The sequence below is a fragment of the Pinus tabuliformis genome, chromosome 5_1 (assembly GCF_031772625.1).
Source record: "Pinus tabuliformis cultivar Carrire ecotype Pingquan chromosome 5_1, CPIR1, whole genome shotgun sequence".
Classification (NCBI taxonomy): domain Eukaryota; kingdom Viridiplantae; phylum Streptophyta; class Pinopsida; order Pinales; family Pinaceae; genus Pinus; species Pinus tabuliformis.
The window spans coordinates 927,282,929-927,299,842 of record NC_142305.1 but is presented as its reverse complement, the minus strand read 5'-3'; the positions used below and the strand labels follow the sequence as shown (position 1 = coordinate 927,299,842).

General features: G+C 42.5%; 2 protein-coding genes across 2 annotated transcripts in view; both read right to left on the bottom strand.

The window, feature by feature from the left end:
* The window catches only part of LOC149167821 (acylamino-acid-releasing enzyme 1-like), a 275,851-nt gene that overhangs the window by 144,182 nt on the left and 114,755 nt on the right, over positions 1–16,914 (bottom strand). The gene's annotated exons all lie outside the window — the stretch shown is intronic.
* On the bottom strand, positions 73–1,656 carry LOC149167822 (uncharacterized). The gene is made up of 2 exons (XM_089431604.1): positions 1,095–1,656; positions 73–984 (listed from the first exon to the last, which is right to left on the bottom strand). The coding sequence occupies exons 1-2, from the start codon at positions 1,621–1,623 to the stop codon at positions 389–391; spliced, it is 1,125 nt and encodes a 374-aa protein (XP_089287730.1). The 5' UTR covers positions 1,624–1,656; the 3' UTR covers positions 73–388.

The following is a 16,914-nucleotide window of genomic DNA, read 5'->3' as shown; positions in this document are numbered from 1 at the left end:
CTCAGTGTTTTTAAAACCGGAACCGGTGACCGAACCGGTCCACCTAATGAACCGGTTTACCGACCGGAACCGGTCTAACCGGGACTGGTTTGGTCTAAACGAACCGGTTTTTAAAAAATACATTAAATAATTAATTTTTAATGAAACAAAACTATTTTTAAGATGTAAAACCATGATTCCAAGCCAATAGAGACAAAATATGCAAAGTTTGCTCATTTATATACCATGCAAAGGTGAATATATCAAAATGGCACCGAGTGCAATACATATCATCGACAAAATAGCAAAATACATAAGAAATGAGGCTCTAAATGGCCTATAAAGTCCAAAAACAATGCTGCAAGCTATGAGGCCATTGGCCTACTACAAGTCTACAGTGTACACATGATCAATCATCAAGTCCATCACCACTACTAGACACATGATCATCATCAGGAGCTACATAGACATCATCTGGTTCAGAGTCTGAGGATGCCTCTGCCTCATCTGCAACATCAGTATCAATGCCACCAATGACAATAGAAGTGGACCTAATGGAAGCACGAGTTTGTCGACCTGCACGACTAGTGCCTTCCATTGGTTCCTTGCCTTTCCTTGATGCCGCTACTGATCCTGGTTCTGATGCCGCCACATAATCTGCCTCATCCTCCGCTAAAGCCATGTCGATATCAAAATCAGCCTCAAACACAGGATCTTCAGTCTCCTCCACCCATTCTGATGTTGGATCAATATCGTCCAACACAATGGGATCTAGATCAGGTGATTTGCTCATCATTTGGTTCCTCCTCAGTCGAAGGTTGTATTGCACAAAAACAAGATCATTTAACCGTTTTTGTTCCAAACGGTTTCTCTTCTTCGTGTGTATGCGCTCAAAAACAGACCAATTGCGCTCACAACCTGAAGCACTGCAAGTTTGACTGAGGACTCTAATTGCAAACCTTTGCAATTGAGGACACTGGCCACCAAATGACTCCCACCAATGTGCTGCAAAGAAAAAGACAATAATTAGTAACTTAGTTTATAATTTGAATTGTAAAGAACGTAAACAATTTTAACTTGAAATGAAAAACAAAATGGAAATTGGAATTGCTTACCTGGTTGGTCCACATCTCTTGCCATCTTTGCCAAGTTTTTGCCAAAAGTACCACTTGCTTGATTGAAAATAGTAAGCTGTCTATGTATATCCAACTGGTCTACATGGTTAGGGACCATGCGCTCCAAGCAATCAATCAATCCAGCTCTGACCTCCCCATCATGCTGATCTCCTAGCCGATTTTTATAGTGATACCTTGGGTTCAAAAAATACCCGGCTGCATGTATAGGACGATGGAGTTGATTGTTCCATCTGTTATCAATGATCTCCCATTTACGGCCATATTTAGCTAACCTGTCATTGTAAGCTGCCCGTATCTGCTCCTTTGCCTGATCCATAGCTTCATAAATGTAGCCCATGGCCAATCTTTCCCCATCCACCAACCTTAGCACCTTAACAAGGGGCTCGGTAATTTTCACAAGCTCTACAGACCTTTTCCAAAAATAAGTGTCTAACACTTTCTTTTTGGTGTCTTTTCCATCTGGTCTACGAGCCCACCGAGATTCAGACCATTCATCAGAGGAAAACATTTTCTGCAAGTTTCTATGTTGACCATTGAGACATTGCAACGTGAAGAAGTGAGTTGCAAATCTCGTAATTGCAGGCCTAACAAGCTCTTTGCCTCCAGTGTGTTTCCTCATTAGGCTCAATACCCATGAGTGGTTGTAAATGTATTTTGTAATGCACTTGGCATGCTCTACAGTGTTTTTTACCCACTCCACCTTGCCTATATCCTCAAGCATGAGGTCTATGCAATGTGCAGCACATGGAATCCAAAATATGGTCTTATATTTGGCCTCAAGCATCCTTCCAGCAAGAACATAGTTTGAGGCATTATCAGTGATGACCTGCACAACATGCTGCTCCCCAACTTCCTGAATAATGTTATCCAAAAGCTCAAATAGAAGGCTTGCATCCTTTACCCTATCAGATGCATCAACTGATTTCAAAAACATGGTTCCTTGAGGGCAAGAAACAAGGAAATTAATGATAGTGCGGTTCTTTCCATCGGTCCATCCATCTGACATAATGGAACAACCTGTTTTGACCCATGACTCTTTAAACTCAACCAAATACTCATCAATGGAAGATATCTCTTTTTGCAAAAGAGCTCCCCTCAAGTCATGCATACTAGGGCCTTTGAAGCCCTTTCCTGCAGCTATAACAGAGTCCCACATAGCTTGGTAATAAGGTGAGCGAGCAGCATTAAATGGGATATCTGAATCATACCACCATCTAGCAATGTATTGGTGAGAAGTTTCTTTGCATTGTTTTTTCCAATGCTGATCCAAAGTGGGTTAAGAACTTGGCTGGGAGGAAGTGGGATTAGATTTAGAAGAGGCAATGGTGGCAGAAGATGAGAAATAACTTTGGATGTTTGGTCTCTTTGTTCCTTTTGATGGTTGGCCAACTCCAACAGAAGGATGAACATAGTGAAAGGGGTCATTGGTGGAAGGGATAGAAGTGGAGTCTTGAATCTCATAATCATCATACCCACTCTGTTTCAAAACATTCATGGTTTCCATTAATTCCCTCTTCCTTGCAATTTCATCTTGGATGGCCTTCTCCCTAGCCTTATCCTCATAAAATTTTTCAAGCTTGGCAATGTATTCTGCCCTAATAGGACCTAACAGTTCTTTTGGTGCATCACATGGCTTTACTTGGCCTCTTACCCCAGCCAAGTGTTGTTTCAACCTAAGAATACCCCCACCTCCAATAGATTTATGGCATAATTTGCATATCATTTTTCCCTCAATTACATCACAATGAACCCATGCACTGTCCTTTCCTTTTGGAGCCATGTTTGCTTGAAATAATAACAATTTGCAAATAAATCTGCCATTTAAAAAAAAAATTGCAGCTAAGGAACATGGAAAACCAATGATAAATGTAGGAAAAAAATGCACATGCAAGCTACAAAATTTGATAGCATAGAGCTAGAGAGTTCATAGGCTTAGCATAGATGATAGATCATTGAAGTGAGAAGTTTATAGCACAAAAAAAATAATTCATGGACAGCAAACTCAAATGAGGAATTATCAAGTGCAAATCCTTACCTGGAAATGCAAAGTAGCTCCCTTAGCCTCCTCTTGATGATGGCAACTCCACTGACAGCTACACACTATCTCCAAAATAGCTCCAACTCCAACTCCAAGATGACTACTTCAGCAAAAACTCCACACTCTCCAAGCTCACAAACAAACTCACAAACACTCACAAACACTCCAAATCAGTTGTGTGAGACAAATGAGAGTGAGAGGGGTGTCTTATAGCAAGTGTGAGGGTGTTTTTGGAGGGAAAATACCTTTCCCTCACCCCCAAAACCCCTAAACCGCCCTCATTTCCAAAACCGTTGCGCTTTTTTGCTTTAACCGGCGGCCTGTCCATAAACCGGCCGGTTTAGGACGGAACCGGCCGGTTTGCTATAAACCCCGCCCTAAACCGGCCGGTTTTTACCGGTTAGGGCCTTTTTTTGGGCACGAGGGGGTCTAAACCGGGTTAGAAGGGCCAGTTCGGACCGGCCAAGCTTCCAACCGGCCTGGTTAGGCCGGTAACCGGTTTTTTCCACCGGTTTTTAAAACTATGCTTGACCTTGGAGATGTCCTTCTTCTTCCTCTTCTGAACCCAAAAATGTCCCGCAGATGCTAGAGCCGCATCCCCTCCTCTTTCTTGACTCGAACTCCCTTATCACTACTCCCCACCTTGGTCAACCTCCTGATCTCTTCCTGTCGAAGAGCTGCCCACATCTCCTCCCAACTAGGGAGAGTCACTCTGCCCAAGATGCTTTGGACAAACGTCTCCCAGTCCTCGAAGATTGTAGTCAGAGCAGTCTTGACCATAAACGTTCAATCTAGTGTAGACCCCACGGAAGTAAGTTGGTCGTGAATTCCTTGCAACCTGAGGAAGTGATATGACCTCTCCTTTCTGCATTTGATATGAACTCAGTTGATTCTCCAACAGCATCTTCTGCTGCACGGAAGAGCCCTGGTATAAGGTGGTCAGGGCCTCCCACATTTCCCTTGCTGTGTTCTTCTCAGTAATATGTGGTATGACATGATCTTTGACCCTCTCAAGGATCATGCATTTCGCCTTCATCTCGGCCTCCTCATACTTCTCATTAGCATTTAGGTCAACTGGGATAACTACAGTTTTCAAGGCATAGTCCTTGATGCGATGTTTATCTAGGATTGCCATGATCTTGTCCTTCCAGATGACAAAATTAGAAACCCCGTCCAACCTATCCTGATCCCTCAATCCATTCACTGCCATCTCTGCTCCTCTTCTAGACTCCCTTTGAGTCATGATTTCCCTCCTGGAAATCCTTTGGCCAACTGTCAAACCGCTCCTCTCCAATCCTCCTTGCGATTGCAACTCAGATCTGGATTCCTTGGCTAGAAACCCATCGAGGTAGTGATTCCCTCTACTTTGGTTCAGTCTCCTTAGACATTGTTCTGTACAGACAGAAACTGTGTCCCACCAGCTCCTCAAATCATAATTTGCACAACTCCCTTAGCGCTGTCAACTAAAGAATTTGAGCCCTTCAGGCTCTGCGCATTCACAGCTTGGGCTAAATCTGCTCCTCCTGGCCACTGCTTTGATCCTTCTTGGCTGAGAAAGATGATCGGGCACTTCGTAGGCTTGATATGCCCCTCTTTGCCTCTGCGCTAGCCCCTCTCCTGGTTCGAAACGCTAACGCAAGCTCTGCATCACCCTCTAAGCGCCAATGTTTTTAAAACCGGAACTGGTGACCGAACCAGTCCACCTAATGAACCGGTTTACCGACTGGAACCGGTCTAACCAGCACTGGTTTGGTCTAAATGAACCGGTTTAGAAAAATACACTAAATAATTAATTTTTAATGAAAAAATTTATTTTTAAGATTTAAAACCATGATTCCAAGCCAATAGAGACAAAATATGCAAAGATTTATCATTTATATACCATGTAAAGGTGAATATATCAAAATGGCACCGAGTGCAATACATATCATCGACAAAATACATAAGCAACAAGGCTCTCTAAATGGCCTCTAGAGTACAAAAACAAAGCCTACAAACTATGGCGCCAGTGGCCTACTACAAGACTCAAGTCTACATATATGATAATACTATAATAGTGATCAACATTATCACTTGAAACTTCTCATGAGTCATCATGATCAAACTCAGTTGGTTGAGTCTCGACTCCCAAACTTTGCAGTCACAAACTTCTATATTGGTTCAGTGACTTGAGTCCCAAACTTCTAAAGGTATTCTGCCCTAATATGCCCTATTATTTCATTTGGTGCTCCACATGGCTTTATATGGCCTCCTATCCCAGCGAAGTGTTGCTTGAACCTGTTAATACCCCCTCCTTGAATGGATTTTTGGCAATATTTACAAATCATTTTGCCATCAATCATATCACAATGAGCCCATGCAATATCTCTGGCTTTTGGAGGCATGATGACTACTACTTAGCTTAAACTTTGTTATTCCACTACTCCAGCAAAAACTCAACACTCTCCAAGCTCCCAAGCAAACTCACAAACACTCCAAATGAGATGTGTGAGACAAATGATAGGGAGAGTGGCCTCTTAAAGGCTTGGAGAGGGTGTTTTAAGAGGGAAAGCACCCTTAGTTTCCCTCCAAAACCCCTAAAACACAGTCAAAAAGTCGCTTTTTCAGTTGACGGTGGGCGTGCCTCCTAAACCGGCCGGTTTCGTCCTAAATCGGCTGGTTAGGACCGGTATTTTGCAAAAAAAGGAGAAATGCCCCCCCTGACCGGGTTTTTTGGTCGATTTTGATCGGTGGGCCTGTTAACCGGCCGATTAGACCGCTAACCGGTTAGCAAGGCCGGTTTTGAAAACTATGCTAAGCACTGTGTCACCTCTCCTCTTGTCGCTTCAGCTATGGAACAACACTAGCTCTCGGGACAACTGCTTATGCTGCAAATTTTTCAGATTTCTCCTACTGGCATCTTCAATCCTCCTGTGATCTACAATCGCTCTCATACCATGTCAAAAATTCTAAACTTAAAACATCATAAATCCCTATTGCTATTTCTGGTTTATTATCTACTACTTGTTCTTTACATTAACAAGTCATTTAATCATATAAACATTGAAATAAACACAATAGCAGCCTTCACAAATATACAGATCAGCAACTGAAATATACAGAGACAACACAAGGGGCACCATTATTTTTGGACAATCGTCCCCGAAAAACCCAATGCGAGAAAACCAATGCAACAGATATGAGGGTTTTATTATTATGCAGTTTTCTGAAGACAACTAGGGTGCTAGAAATGGCTCACCCTTCAAATCAGTGTTGCACGAAACGCCCCCCCCCCCCGGTTCCAAGCCCCGAAGCGCGTCCCGTACGGAAGCGCCTAGGAAGCTTGGCCGGAAGCGCGCTTCCAAATTCGGAAGCGCGCTTCCGGCTTTTTTAGACGCTTCCTGGAAATTTGGAAGCGCTGGCGCTTCCGAAGCTCGAAGCGCGCTTCGTACGGCGCTTCCCAGACGCTTCCCAGACGCTTCCCAGGCGCTTCCCAGACGCTTCCTAGACGCTTCCCAGACGCTTTCGTACGCTTCCAGAAAAGCTTCCGGAAAAGCATTTAGAAAATCGTTTTTTTTCAATTTTTTTTTAAATTTTAGGTGAGTTTGCTTGTTGGGGGTGGGTCCACCTTGGGTTAGGGTGACAAATGAAAGCAAAAAAAAATATAAATATAGCAGATGCTCCCTCATGTTAATGTTAAATTCTTAAAGTAAAAGTGACATTCTCCTTTATTTTTCATTTTCATCCTTTTACTTAAATTTTTAACATTACCATGAAATGACTCAGAATGTTTGAGAGTGGTTCCAGCCTCATTGAACTTCATATGGAGAAAATAGAATTTCATATCCTATTCAAAATTCAGCAGACTTAACAGTTTTCAGGTATTCAGGATCAATGGGATTGTGGCATTTCATTAGATTATATCAAGTATGAAGGTATGCGATTAGCATTTAATCAAGAGCACCAAGCCCTATATGTACCCTGGTGTTGGTGGTGTTAATTGTTGAGCTCCTTTGTCACGCGGCACGCCCTTAGCAAAAAATTACCTTTCAATCAAGTCAAAATCATCGATCAAACATGTTAAGCTTTTTCTACCATATTTTAAGTCTTGAATTAGGTAGTTTGATCAAAATTGGGCAATGTTGACTAATATCCCTAGACAATCGAGGTAGAGGCAAAGGCTAGACAAGAGGAGAAGAATCTAGATTCTAGATCATTAATGTACAATGGATGTTATATCTATCTTGATTTATGCAAAAATATGCATGTTTTCATGTCTTCTACAATTAATTTGGTATTTGGGATGTTTGTTTCGAGTATAAATGCAAAAAATATAAAATATATATATATATATAGCAGACGCTTCCGCGGACGCTTCGCTTCCTAGATTTTTGGAAAATGACGCTTCGGCGTCCCCGCTTCCAAAAAACGCTTCCGCTTCGCTCCCGCTTCGTGCAACATTGCTTCAAATATTTTCCTTGGCAGAAGTACCTTTCTCCGGAGACGATATTTCGGCGAATCAGCAACTGGATGATTGGTCCACAACAACTTCGATTGTTCCTTAGCTGGACAGTGAAAGCTACTCTAAGCTATCTTCTGGAACTGCGTCACCCTCCAAGAACTGCGTCACGCTCTACGACTCTATGTCTGCCTCTCAACGCTCAGTCTGCCCCATAGAAACACCACAGTGCAGCTCCTTTAGCCCAGCATCAGCTCTGCTAGCCTCTGCGTCATCTCTGCATCAACTTCTTGGCCTCCTGTGTCCTCTGCACTGGCCCTCTAAGCCTCTACGTCAGCTCTGGTTGCCTCTACGTCAACGCTGGCTGCCTCTACGTCAACCCAGACTGTCTCTGCGTTCTCTCCGACACTTTCTCTACCTCTTTGATATGTATTCCCAGCCTCCTGTGGAACTGCCCCTCGCTGCAATAGATCACTAAATCGATTTCTCAGCAAACCCTGCCCCAGAAAATGGAATTGAATGATCAACTTGGTGTATCTCCAACTGACCCTCAAGCCTCCTCTTATACTTTTCCTGTTGACAATTCAACGACCGAGATTAAGTCCCTAATCAACTGCTAAGATTAGATCTTGCTTGATCCTCATTCTTTAGAACTTTCTCACCCATATTATATTAATACACATTAATATTTTAATTTTCCTAAGTTTAGATCTAGGGTCTCGTAAAAAAAAAAATTATTTTAATATCTCTCCATCCGTGAGGAATTTCCCCAAAACGATTTATGGGTCTTGGAGATCTCATGTGCCTTAACGTCTCCACAAATTTTCATTGCTAGAGCACATCCAATGCTACAAAAAATCAACATCATGCCCCTTCTAAGGAAAAGGGGTCCGTGCAGGAAAAGGTGCTCTAGTCTTGGGGATGGCCCCCTGCAAATCTCAGGTGCACATAACTGCCTCCAACAACATGGAGAGTCTGCGTGACTTCACCAGTCCACACAGGGGCTCGAGTAAGCCCTCTATGAAGGTATATACCCTCCGAGCGTCTAATAGGTCTGGGACCATCACTGAAACTCGCAGAAACTCCGAAATGTATTGCTCTGGGTTGCCTGTCTGGCGAAGTTGGGTTAGCTCCCTAAAATGGGCCTCCAGATCCCTGTGGTCAAAGCGTTCCACCACCCTCCTGGTGAAATCCTCATATGAAACCACATTAGCATGTCCCAGGGTGGCCAAACCATGAAACTACTAGTCATGGGCTTCCCCCTCCATGTGCAGCGTGGCCATCTTGATGGCTTCCAGCTTTGTCATCCGGTTGAGCTGGAAATGCGTATGCATCTTCTCAACCCTGGCCCGAGCAGTGCACTTGGCAGTGTCGTCGAATGTAGGGAAGTACATCCTCCTTATGGTCCTCTGCTTCTCATAGCTCTGCATGCCCTGACCTCCATAGCCCTTGCTCTTCTCATTCTGCTTGAGCTTGCAGAAATCTCTCAAAGTGAGTGCTTCCCTGAAGTCTGCGCCCATAGATTGCCACTCTCTAAAGGATTCTCCCATCTGTGAGGGGTCTTCACCCCCTGCTAGTTCAATCTGTGCCATAGGCACAAAAGAGGGCAATGTGGCTCGAGTTGGCCCAATGCCTAATGGGGGTTGAGCTGCAAGAGAAGGGTGATCGTATTGCTAGAAGGCTCCAGAAGTTTCCCCAAATAAGAATCCTCTAGGGGTGGTTCTATCTCGATTCTGCATTTTTATCTCCTCCAACATCTCTTTCTGGCCCTTTGCTAAATCATTCAAAGCCTTCAAGAGGCTATCAAAAGCCATCTCCTCCTTGCTCTTGGGCTCTACCATATCTTCCTCTGCTACCACTGCTTTCCCTCTATCCTCCGTGTCTAGAGTGATTTCCAACTCTCTTTCTCTGCTCTGGTACCTCTGCCTCCTGTATGTAATGTTTTGCTAGTCCCCTTCTCTCATAGTAGAAAATCCCCACAGCTAAGCCAAAACCTAGGCTTTGATATCACTGTAATGTTTCCAAACAGGAAATTAAGCGATAAATAGTCTAGAAATCAGAAAAATGAAATTTACATCAAGCACCCATGAAAATGCTGGAAATAGAGAACTATTGAGCCATTTTATTAATTCTTCAAGGGCAAATACAATGACAAAATAGAATGGTGCATCTGGGTTTGTCTCTAATGACAAGCGTGGCAAAAACCTAGTGAGCAAATGCTGAACTGAAGGCTGCCCCAACTATTGCACCAACACTGAACTGCGCTGCCCAGAAACTTCACTGTTTGCTTAAATCAAAGGGTTGCAATCTATGCTTCTTGTGCTCAAAAAGTTATAAGATTTCAGCTCCTTTCACCTTAGCCGAAACCCAGAATAACCCAGGAAGGGATTGGTCTAGTTCAGACTTCTGAAATTTGACCCCCAAGGAGCCCAACCTCAACTGCAACTACAAAACTCGGCTTGCTGGAATGAAGCTGTAAGACCTCCTGAAAACTGCCTCAAATCACTGAGATGATCCCTCCTATGAATCTCCTTCCTTCCCAGCTGGGGCTGCGGGTTGTAGCTCTTCCCCTCAAGACCCACGAATTGATTGGACTGGCTCTCTACGCTGTCCTCCAAGCCTAGAATTCGAACTACCTGTTTGCTTCTCTCTCTTGCCCCAAAACTCCCCCTAAATGTCGGCCCAATGATGTCCTTCAAATTCCCTCGCTACTCCGACTAATAGTTGGCCCAAGGTAGCCCTTTCCTCTACTGCGTATTCTCTACTGCTGGCCCAGAAATATGCACTCCCTGAAGATAGCTGAATGACTGTGTTGTAGATACATCCCGGAACTCCTCAAGATGTTGTGGAACTGCTTTCCTAGGGTGGCACTCGAAGTCCCCCGAAGGTAAGGTTGAACCTCCCTCTCGAGAGTTTCGTGGCTGAACAGCCAGTTGACTTGGCTAAGCAGCTCAAGCAAACAATCAAGTAAAATTCGATATACAAGAGTGAATGAATGACCAAGTGAGAGGCTCCTTCTCCTTATGACTTTGTGGGCCTTCCTTTGCCTCATGTGGGACCCTCCAACAACTATATGAATTCCCTCCAAGCAATTTGAATTGCCTAGAACGAATTCCCATGTGGATGGCCCCCACATTCTGCTAGCAAACTGATATGGACGAAATTTCTCCTAAGTCCCTAAGTCGAAACTACTTGGGTCCTTTTCCTTGGCAAAATTGTGCAAAATTGTGTAGAGATAAGCCTGTTACAAATGTTTTTGGGAAAGGACATGACATGCTTCTAGATCTAGAATGTTTCTGTAATCCAAATATCAATGCAAGATAACTATACATCAATAAATCCAAAGCATGGCAAATGGAAATAAGAACTGTAGAGCATTAAGAACAAATAAATCAAAAAAATATTACCATAGATGTAGAAGAATAACACCACAAAGCATTAACCCCAAAGACTCTATTTTATTAGCTCCAAAAAATATTCAGTACAAAATTCCAGCAGAGTTGCCTTAGCCAAGAGCTCGATATTACAATACATGTTTCAAGCAACGTCACATGGTTCGAGTTCGAATTCAGGTTCGACAATGATTAGGTTTGGTTCGTGTTCAAATTTTTTGATGGTTTTTGGATAAGGTTTACCATTAGGTTCGTGTATATACATTTTCTATATGTATAGATATATTAACATGAAAATGAAATATGCGATCAAATTGTAAGAAATCAACATCAATAAAAAAAAATGGTATCACGAACATGGAAACTGCAAGGATAGATTACAAGCTTGAGTTGTGACATGAGGTTATGACTTTTGATCTGTGGACTTGGTTAATGGCCATGAGGTTCGATGAGGTTTTCCGTACCACAAAATATTTTTAAGATTCGCCAAAATTCGGACCTCAAGGTTGAAGTTCGACGAACCTTGTGACATAGGTTTCAAGTGAGGAGTGAGAGCCTCAATTTATAAAGAAAATGAGAGGAGGATCCCTCTCCAAGCGAAACGTCTAGATCGAAGGAGCAAATGGCTAGTTCCAAGTCAACTAAATCTTGATCCTCGATGGAGTTGCATAGATCTTGAGGAGAAAATTCATTTGCCTTGAAGGAAATGCTTGGTGGAGAAAAAAATGATCCCAGAGTTGTTTGGACCACTAAAAATATTTCCCATCTTTTTTTCTCGAAAAAATCTCATTCAAAATAACCATCTTGGACCATCCTCTTAAAAACTTCAATTCGCTGGGACATGGGCTTCTTTTCTGGACAATCGGATTTTTTCTTGGGCCATTTTTTTCTTGGTAAATGGATTTCCCATCATTTTTGACTTGACTTTAATATTTGGGAATTTCCATCTCATTTTTTATCATTTTCACTTGGAGAGATTTTTATTTTCTTCCCTTTTTTATTTTCCTGTTGATTATTTGTCATATTTTGCGAGAAATTAGAAAAATGGGTTTTTGAGGGGTAAATACATATTTTCCACCCTCAAAGTGTGTCTAGGTAGAAAGTTGGGGTGTAGAGGACTAATTTTGATTACTTGTACCCCCTATAACTTCTATAGACAACACTTATTACATTTTACATCCAATAATTATTAAAAATCTCGACCAGTGGGAAATTTTTAATAATTAAAAAGTGAAACTTAGACACATCCAAATTTTGTGAAACTTTAGAGATGATCTAATATGGTAATATACATCGCCTCTAGACACCGTGACTCACCTAAGACTCTACCATCAAACTACACTCTAGCTTTGGGGTATATTTCGGAGAAAAACTTAACCAATTATAAGTGTTGAAAAACACAAATAACGGGTTAAGGAAAAAAAACCCTAGAGTGAACTCACTTGCTAGTATAGTCCTAAGCTACCTAGGCCTTTTACATGACTCATTTTCATCATACTAGAATCACTTTTACATAATCCCCGCAGGGCTGCAAAATCTAGAATACATGGATTGAAGATAGGAAGCAGATGAAGTTTTGGAATTCCGGCATTCTGACATGATTTGATAATGATGAAATGCTTATGAATGTGCTTTGCCCATGGAACCTCTGACAAGTCTTCAAATATAATTTAAGTGGTTAACAACCCCCAATTCTGCAATCTTGAAACATTGATAAGTCTGTTGGATTTTGAGTGAGATCTAAAATTCTTCTTTCTCCATATGAAATCCAATGAGATCAAAGGTTGGAACCACTCTCAAATATTGTTAAATTGGCAACTAGGGCCAAACTTCATGTGAGTCATCTTATTCATGGCTAATAATATTTTATTAGATTCCTCTTGTCGAGAGGTGTCGGATTGATCTAAAGATCATCTGATTCCGATAAGTATTTATGGAGATATGAATTTATTTTGATTATGGAATTATTATCAAGCCGACCTACAACTCATGTAGGCTCAGAAGCCCAACAATCGCATCTATTCAAACATCATCAGTTGCATATAAATACAAGAGTACTTTTCCTCATTTGCACTCACTCATCTCATCACATCTCTCTCCCTCTACTGCACAGAAAAGGGTCTCTCTCTCACACGTGGAAGGAAGCTGCTGAACCTAAAGCTGCAACTGCAGAAGTGAAGTTTGACCTGCGTGGACCAGAAGATCTCCTCATCTGAACTGCGTTGTAGGTTCATCTGAACCTCCTCTAAAGGCTGCAACTTTTGGTGGTGGAATCAAGTCGATCCGACGGACGGTTTGCGAGATATCGACTGCCCTAGTTTGAAGGAAGTTGCTGAAACTGAAGCTGCAACTGCAGAAGTGAAGATTGACCTGCGTGGACCAGAAGATATCCTCATCTGAACTGCGTTGTAGGTTCATCTGAACCTCCTCTGAAGGCTGCAACTTGTGGTGATGGAATCAAGTCAATCCGACGGACGGTTTGTGAGATATCGACTGCCCTACTTTGAAGGAAGCTGCTGAAACTAAAGCTACAACTGCAGAAGTGAAGATTGACCTACGTGGACCAGAAGATCTCCTCATCTGAATTGCATTGTAGGTTCATCTGAACCTCCTCTGAAGGCTGCAACTTTTGGTGGTGCAATCAAGCCGATCAGACGATTGGTTTGTGAGATATCGAGGGCCCTAGTTTTGATGATGAAGCCGCTAATGCTGACGCCGCTGATCTAGGGTTTGCTACTGCTGATATAAATTAGATTTATTGTACTATTTCTCTCTGCTAAATTATTGAAGATAAAAGAAGATTTGATCAAAGGGTTTCCCCACACATTGTGGGGTCTGTCCCTGGCTAGCTGCCACATCTTGTGTCTCTTGTCTTGGCTTGTTTTATGTCGATCGTTCAATGTTCTATCTGCACTTTACTTTATGTACATGTGATTGCTAATCTGTGGAATATAATAAGAAAAAGAAGTAAATTGTTATAAGCATAGAACATACCATAACTTAACATGGGATCAGAGCTGAGGTGAAGACAAAGCCCGACCAAGAGCAAGAGCAATCACCGAAGAGAAGATAGGCAAGGCTATCCTAGAAGAACAAGGAGTGTTGGACCATGTGAGAGGCAGTATTGTTGAGCCTCCATCAAATGCATATGTTGCTTCCAAGTACAAATGGAAAACCAGAGAAGTCAAAACAAAGAAGATCATCCGGGACTCTATCAACAAGCACTTGGTGGCCTACATCTCTGACCTGAACACCTCCAAGGAAATCTACGATAGACTGGTGAGCTTATTTAAAGTTAATGATGCAAATCAAGTTTTGTTTCTTAGAAATAAGCTGAGGGAATCAAGAAGGGTAAAGATGAGAGTATGCAAGCATACTTCTTAAGAATCACTGAGATCAAGAACGATCACCTATCTATTGGGGAGACTATTACTAATAGGGAAATGGCACTCTTGGAGGATTACCATCCGAATGGTACGTGTTCAGGACTACTCTTCTGAACAATCATGTAATTCCTGGTTTCAAGGAATTAATGGCTAGATGCATTCAAGAAGAAACAAGGGTAGAAGAGCAAGAAATGCCCATGCCTAAAGGTCCTCCTGTTGCCTTCTCTTCTCATGCTAAGAAAAGAAATAATTCTGAGACTAAATCAAAACGAAAGGCTGGACTTAAGGGTGGAAGAAATGGACGATGTTACATTTGCAATAAAGCAGGTCACTATGCAAGGGAATGCCCTGATAGAAAGGACTCTCACCGGGACGATGATCAAAATTCCTCTGATGACAATCGAAGGAATGACAAATTCAATAGCAAAGGTAAGGGGGGAGCTGGGAATCTAGGAAGAGGACAACCATTCAAGAAGGCTAGAAATTCCATGATATATTAAATGCACCTGACCTCCGAAAGAACCTGGTGTCCATCTCGACAGTGGAAGACAAAGGCTACAAGGTAACCTTCAGCGATGGCAAGGTACATGTATCGAAAAATAATGTTAAAGATGCCTTTACTCTTGGGTTTCATGTTGATTCATTATATCAGGTCGATGAAAGTCAGGTAGGTGTCATGTCTTATGAAACATCTCTTCAATCCGAACTTTGGCATTGGAGGTTTGCCCACCTTCATTACAAAGCTCTACCCAATGTAAGACAAATGGTAACAGGGATGCCTGAATTCCGAGAAGAGAAAGAAGGTGTATGTTCGGGATGTGTCGAAGAAAAGCCCTAAAGGGTACCATTCCCCTCAAGCCTAAGCAAGACCTCCGATATATTACAGTTGGTTCAATCAGGCATACCTGAGGTTGGCATTAAGAGGGAGACTACTACACCACATACTCCAGAGCAGAATGGTGTGGCACCGTACGATTGTGGAAGCTGCCTCTATGGGTAGATGATGTAACAATGCCTGATGTGGAAGAACCGATGGATCCTATTTATCCACCTGAGCCTTCCTCTTCCAGGAAGAGGCCTTCATGGCTTAGGGGGATACTTGATGATGCTGAAATACATGTTGCACCCTGAGGAACCTTCCGTGAAAGTAAGAAACCCAACAGGTATCAGGGATACCTGACCAGTGTGAGCACTATCATACAAAATGAGCCTTCATCATTCTCAGATGTCGTCAAGCATCAAGTATGGAAGGATGCTACGACCATTATGGAGAATGATGTCTAGGAAGTAGTTCCCAGACCCCAGGACAAGACAATTGTTACTTCAAAATAGCTTTACAAGATAACGTTGTAGCAGATGAAAGTACAGAATAGTATAAGGCTTGTTTTGTTGCTCGTGGTTTCTCCCAGAAAGAAGGTATAGACAATGATGTGATATTTGCACCTCTTGCCAGATATACGACCATCCACTTGATCATAGCCCTTGTGGCTTCACAAGGATGGAACCTACATCAGATGGATGTCAAAACCGCGTTCTTGCATGGTTCGATCAAAGAAGAGGTCTACGTGGAGCAACCCGAAGGATTTGAGATTTATGATCGAAAATCTCATGTATGTAGGTTGAAGAAGGGTCTCTATGGGCTGAAGCAAGCACCCCGAGCATGGTATGAGAGGATCGATAGCTACTTGATGAAGCTGGGATTCACTAGGAGTGAAGCCGATCCTAACCTTTAGTTTAAGGTTGAAGATGACAACCCTCTCATACTGGTGTTGTATGTGGATAACCTCTTTCTAACAGGTGCAAACCCTCTCATTCTCAAATGTAAGAGGGAGTTGCCTTCTGAATTTGAAATGAAGGACCTAGGATTGATGAACTATTTCCTAGGACTTGAAGTGTGGCAGAAGCCAGGGGAAACTTTCCTATCTCAACGAAAATATGTGGTGAAGATATTGGAAAGATTCGGTATGGTGGACTGCAAGCTTGTAACTACCCCGATGGAGCTTGACTTCAAGAAGTTAAGCAGTAGTGTTGTTGGACCTGTTTTACGAAATGCTACAAAGTATTGGCAACTTGTCGAAGCATTAATGTTCTTAGTGAACTCCCGTCCAGATATATGCTTCGCAGTCAACACATCGAGTCAACATATGGTTGAACCCCACCACATACATTGGATTGGTGCCAAGAATCTGTTGAGATATCTTCATGGCACAATCACTTATGGGTTAAGATACATTGCCGGAGATGTGAGACTATTTATACAGATGCTGATTGGGCATTCAATGTGGAGAACCATAAGAGCACTTCTGGGTGTTGTTTCTCCTTGGGATCTGCTTCAATATCATGGATGAGCAAAAAGCAGAAGTCAGTGGCCGTGAGCACCACCGAAGCAGAGTATATTGCTGCTACCATGGCCTCCTGTGAGGCAATCTGGTTGCAAAAGCTCTTTGGTGAGCTGTTTGGATTTACATTGAATACCACCGTGATCCTTTGTGACAACCAGAGTGGGATTCGTTTGTCAGAGAATCCCGTATTTCATGATCGCTCC

Bases quoted from the DNA above. Each gene is read 5' to 3' on its own strand.
- LOC149167822 (XM_089431604.1), bottom strand. From the start codon at position 1,623: ATGTTTTCCTCTGATGAATGGTCTGAATCTCGGTGGGCTCGTAGACCA. The intron at 985-1,094 runs GTAAGCAATTCC...TTTTCTTTGCAG, and splicing joins AAGAGATGTGGACCAACCAG to CACATTGGTGGGAGTCATTT.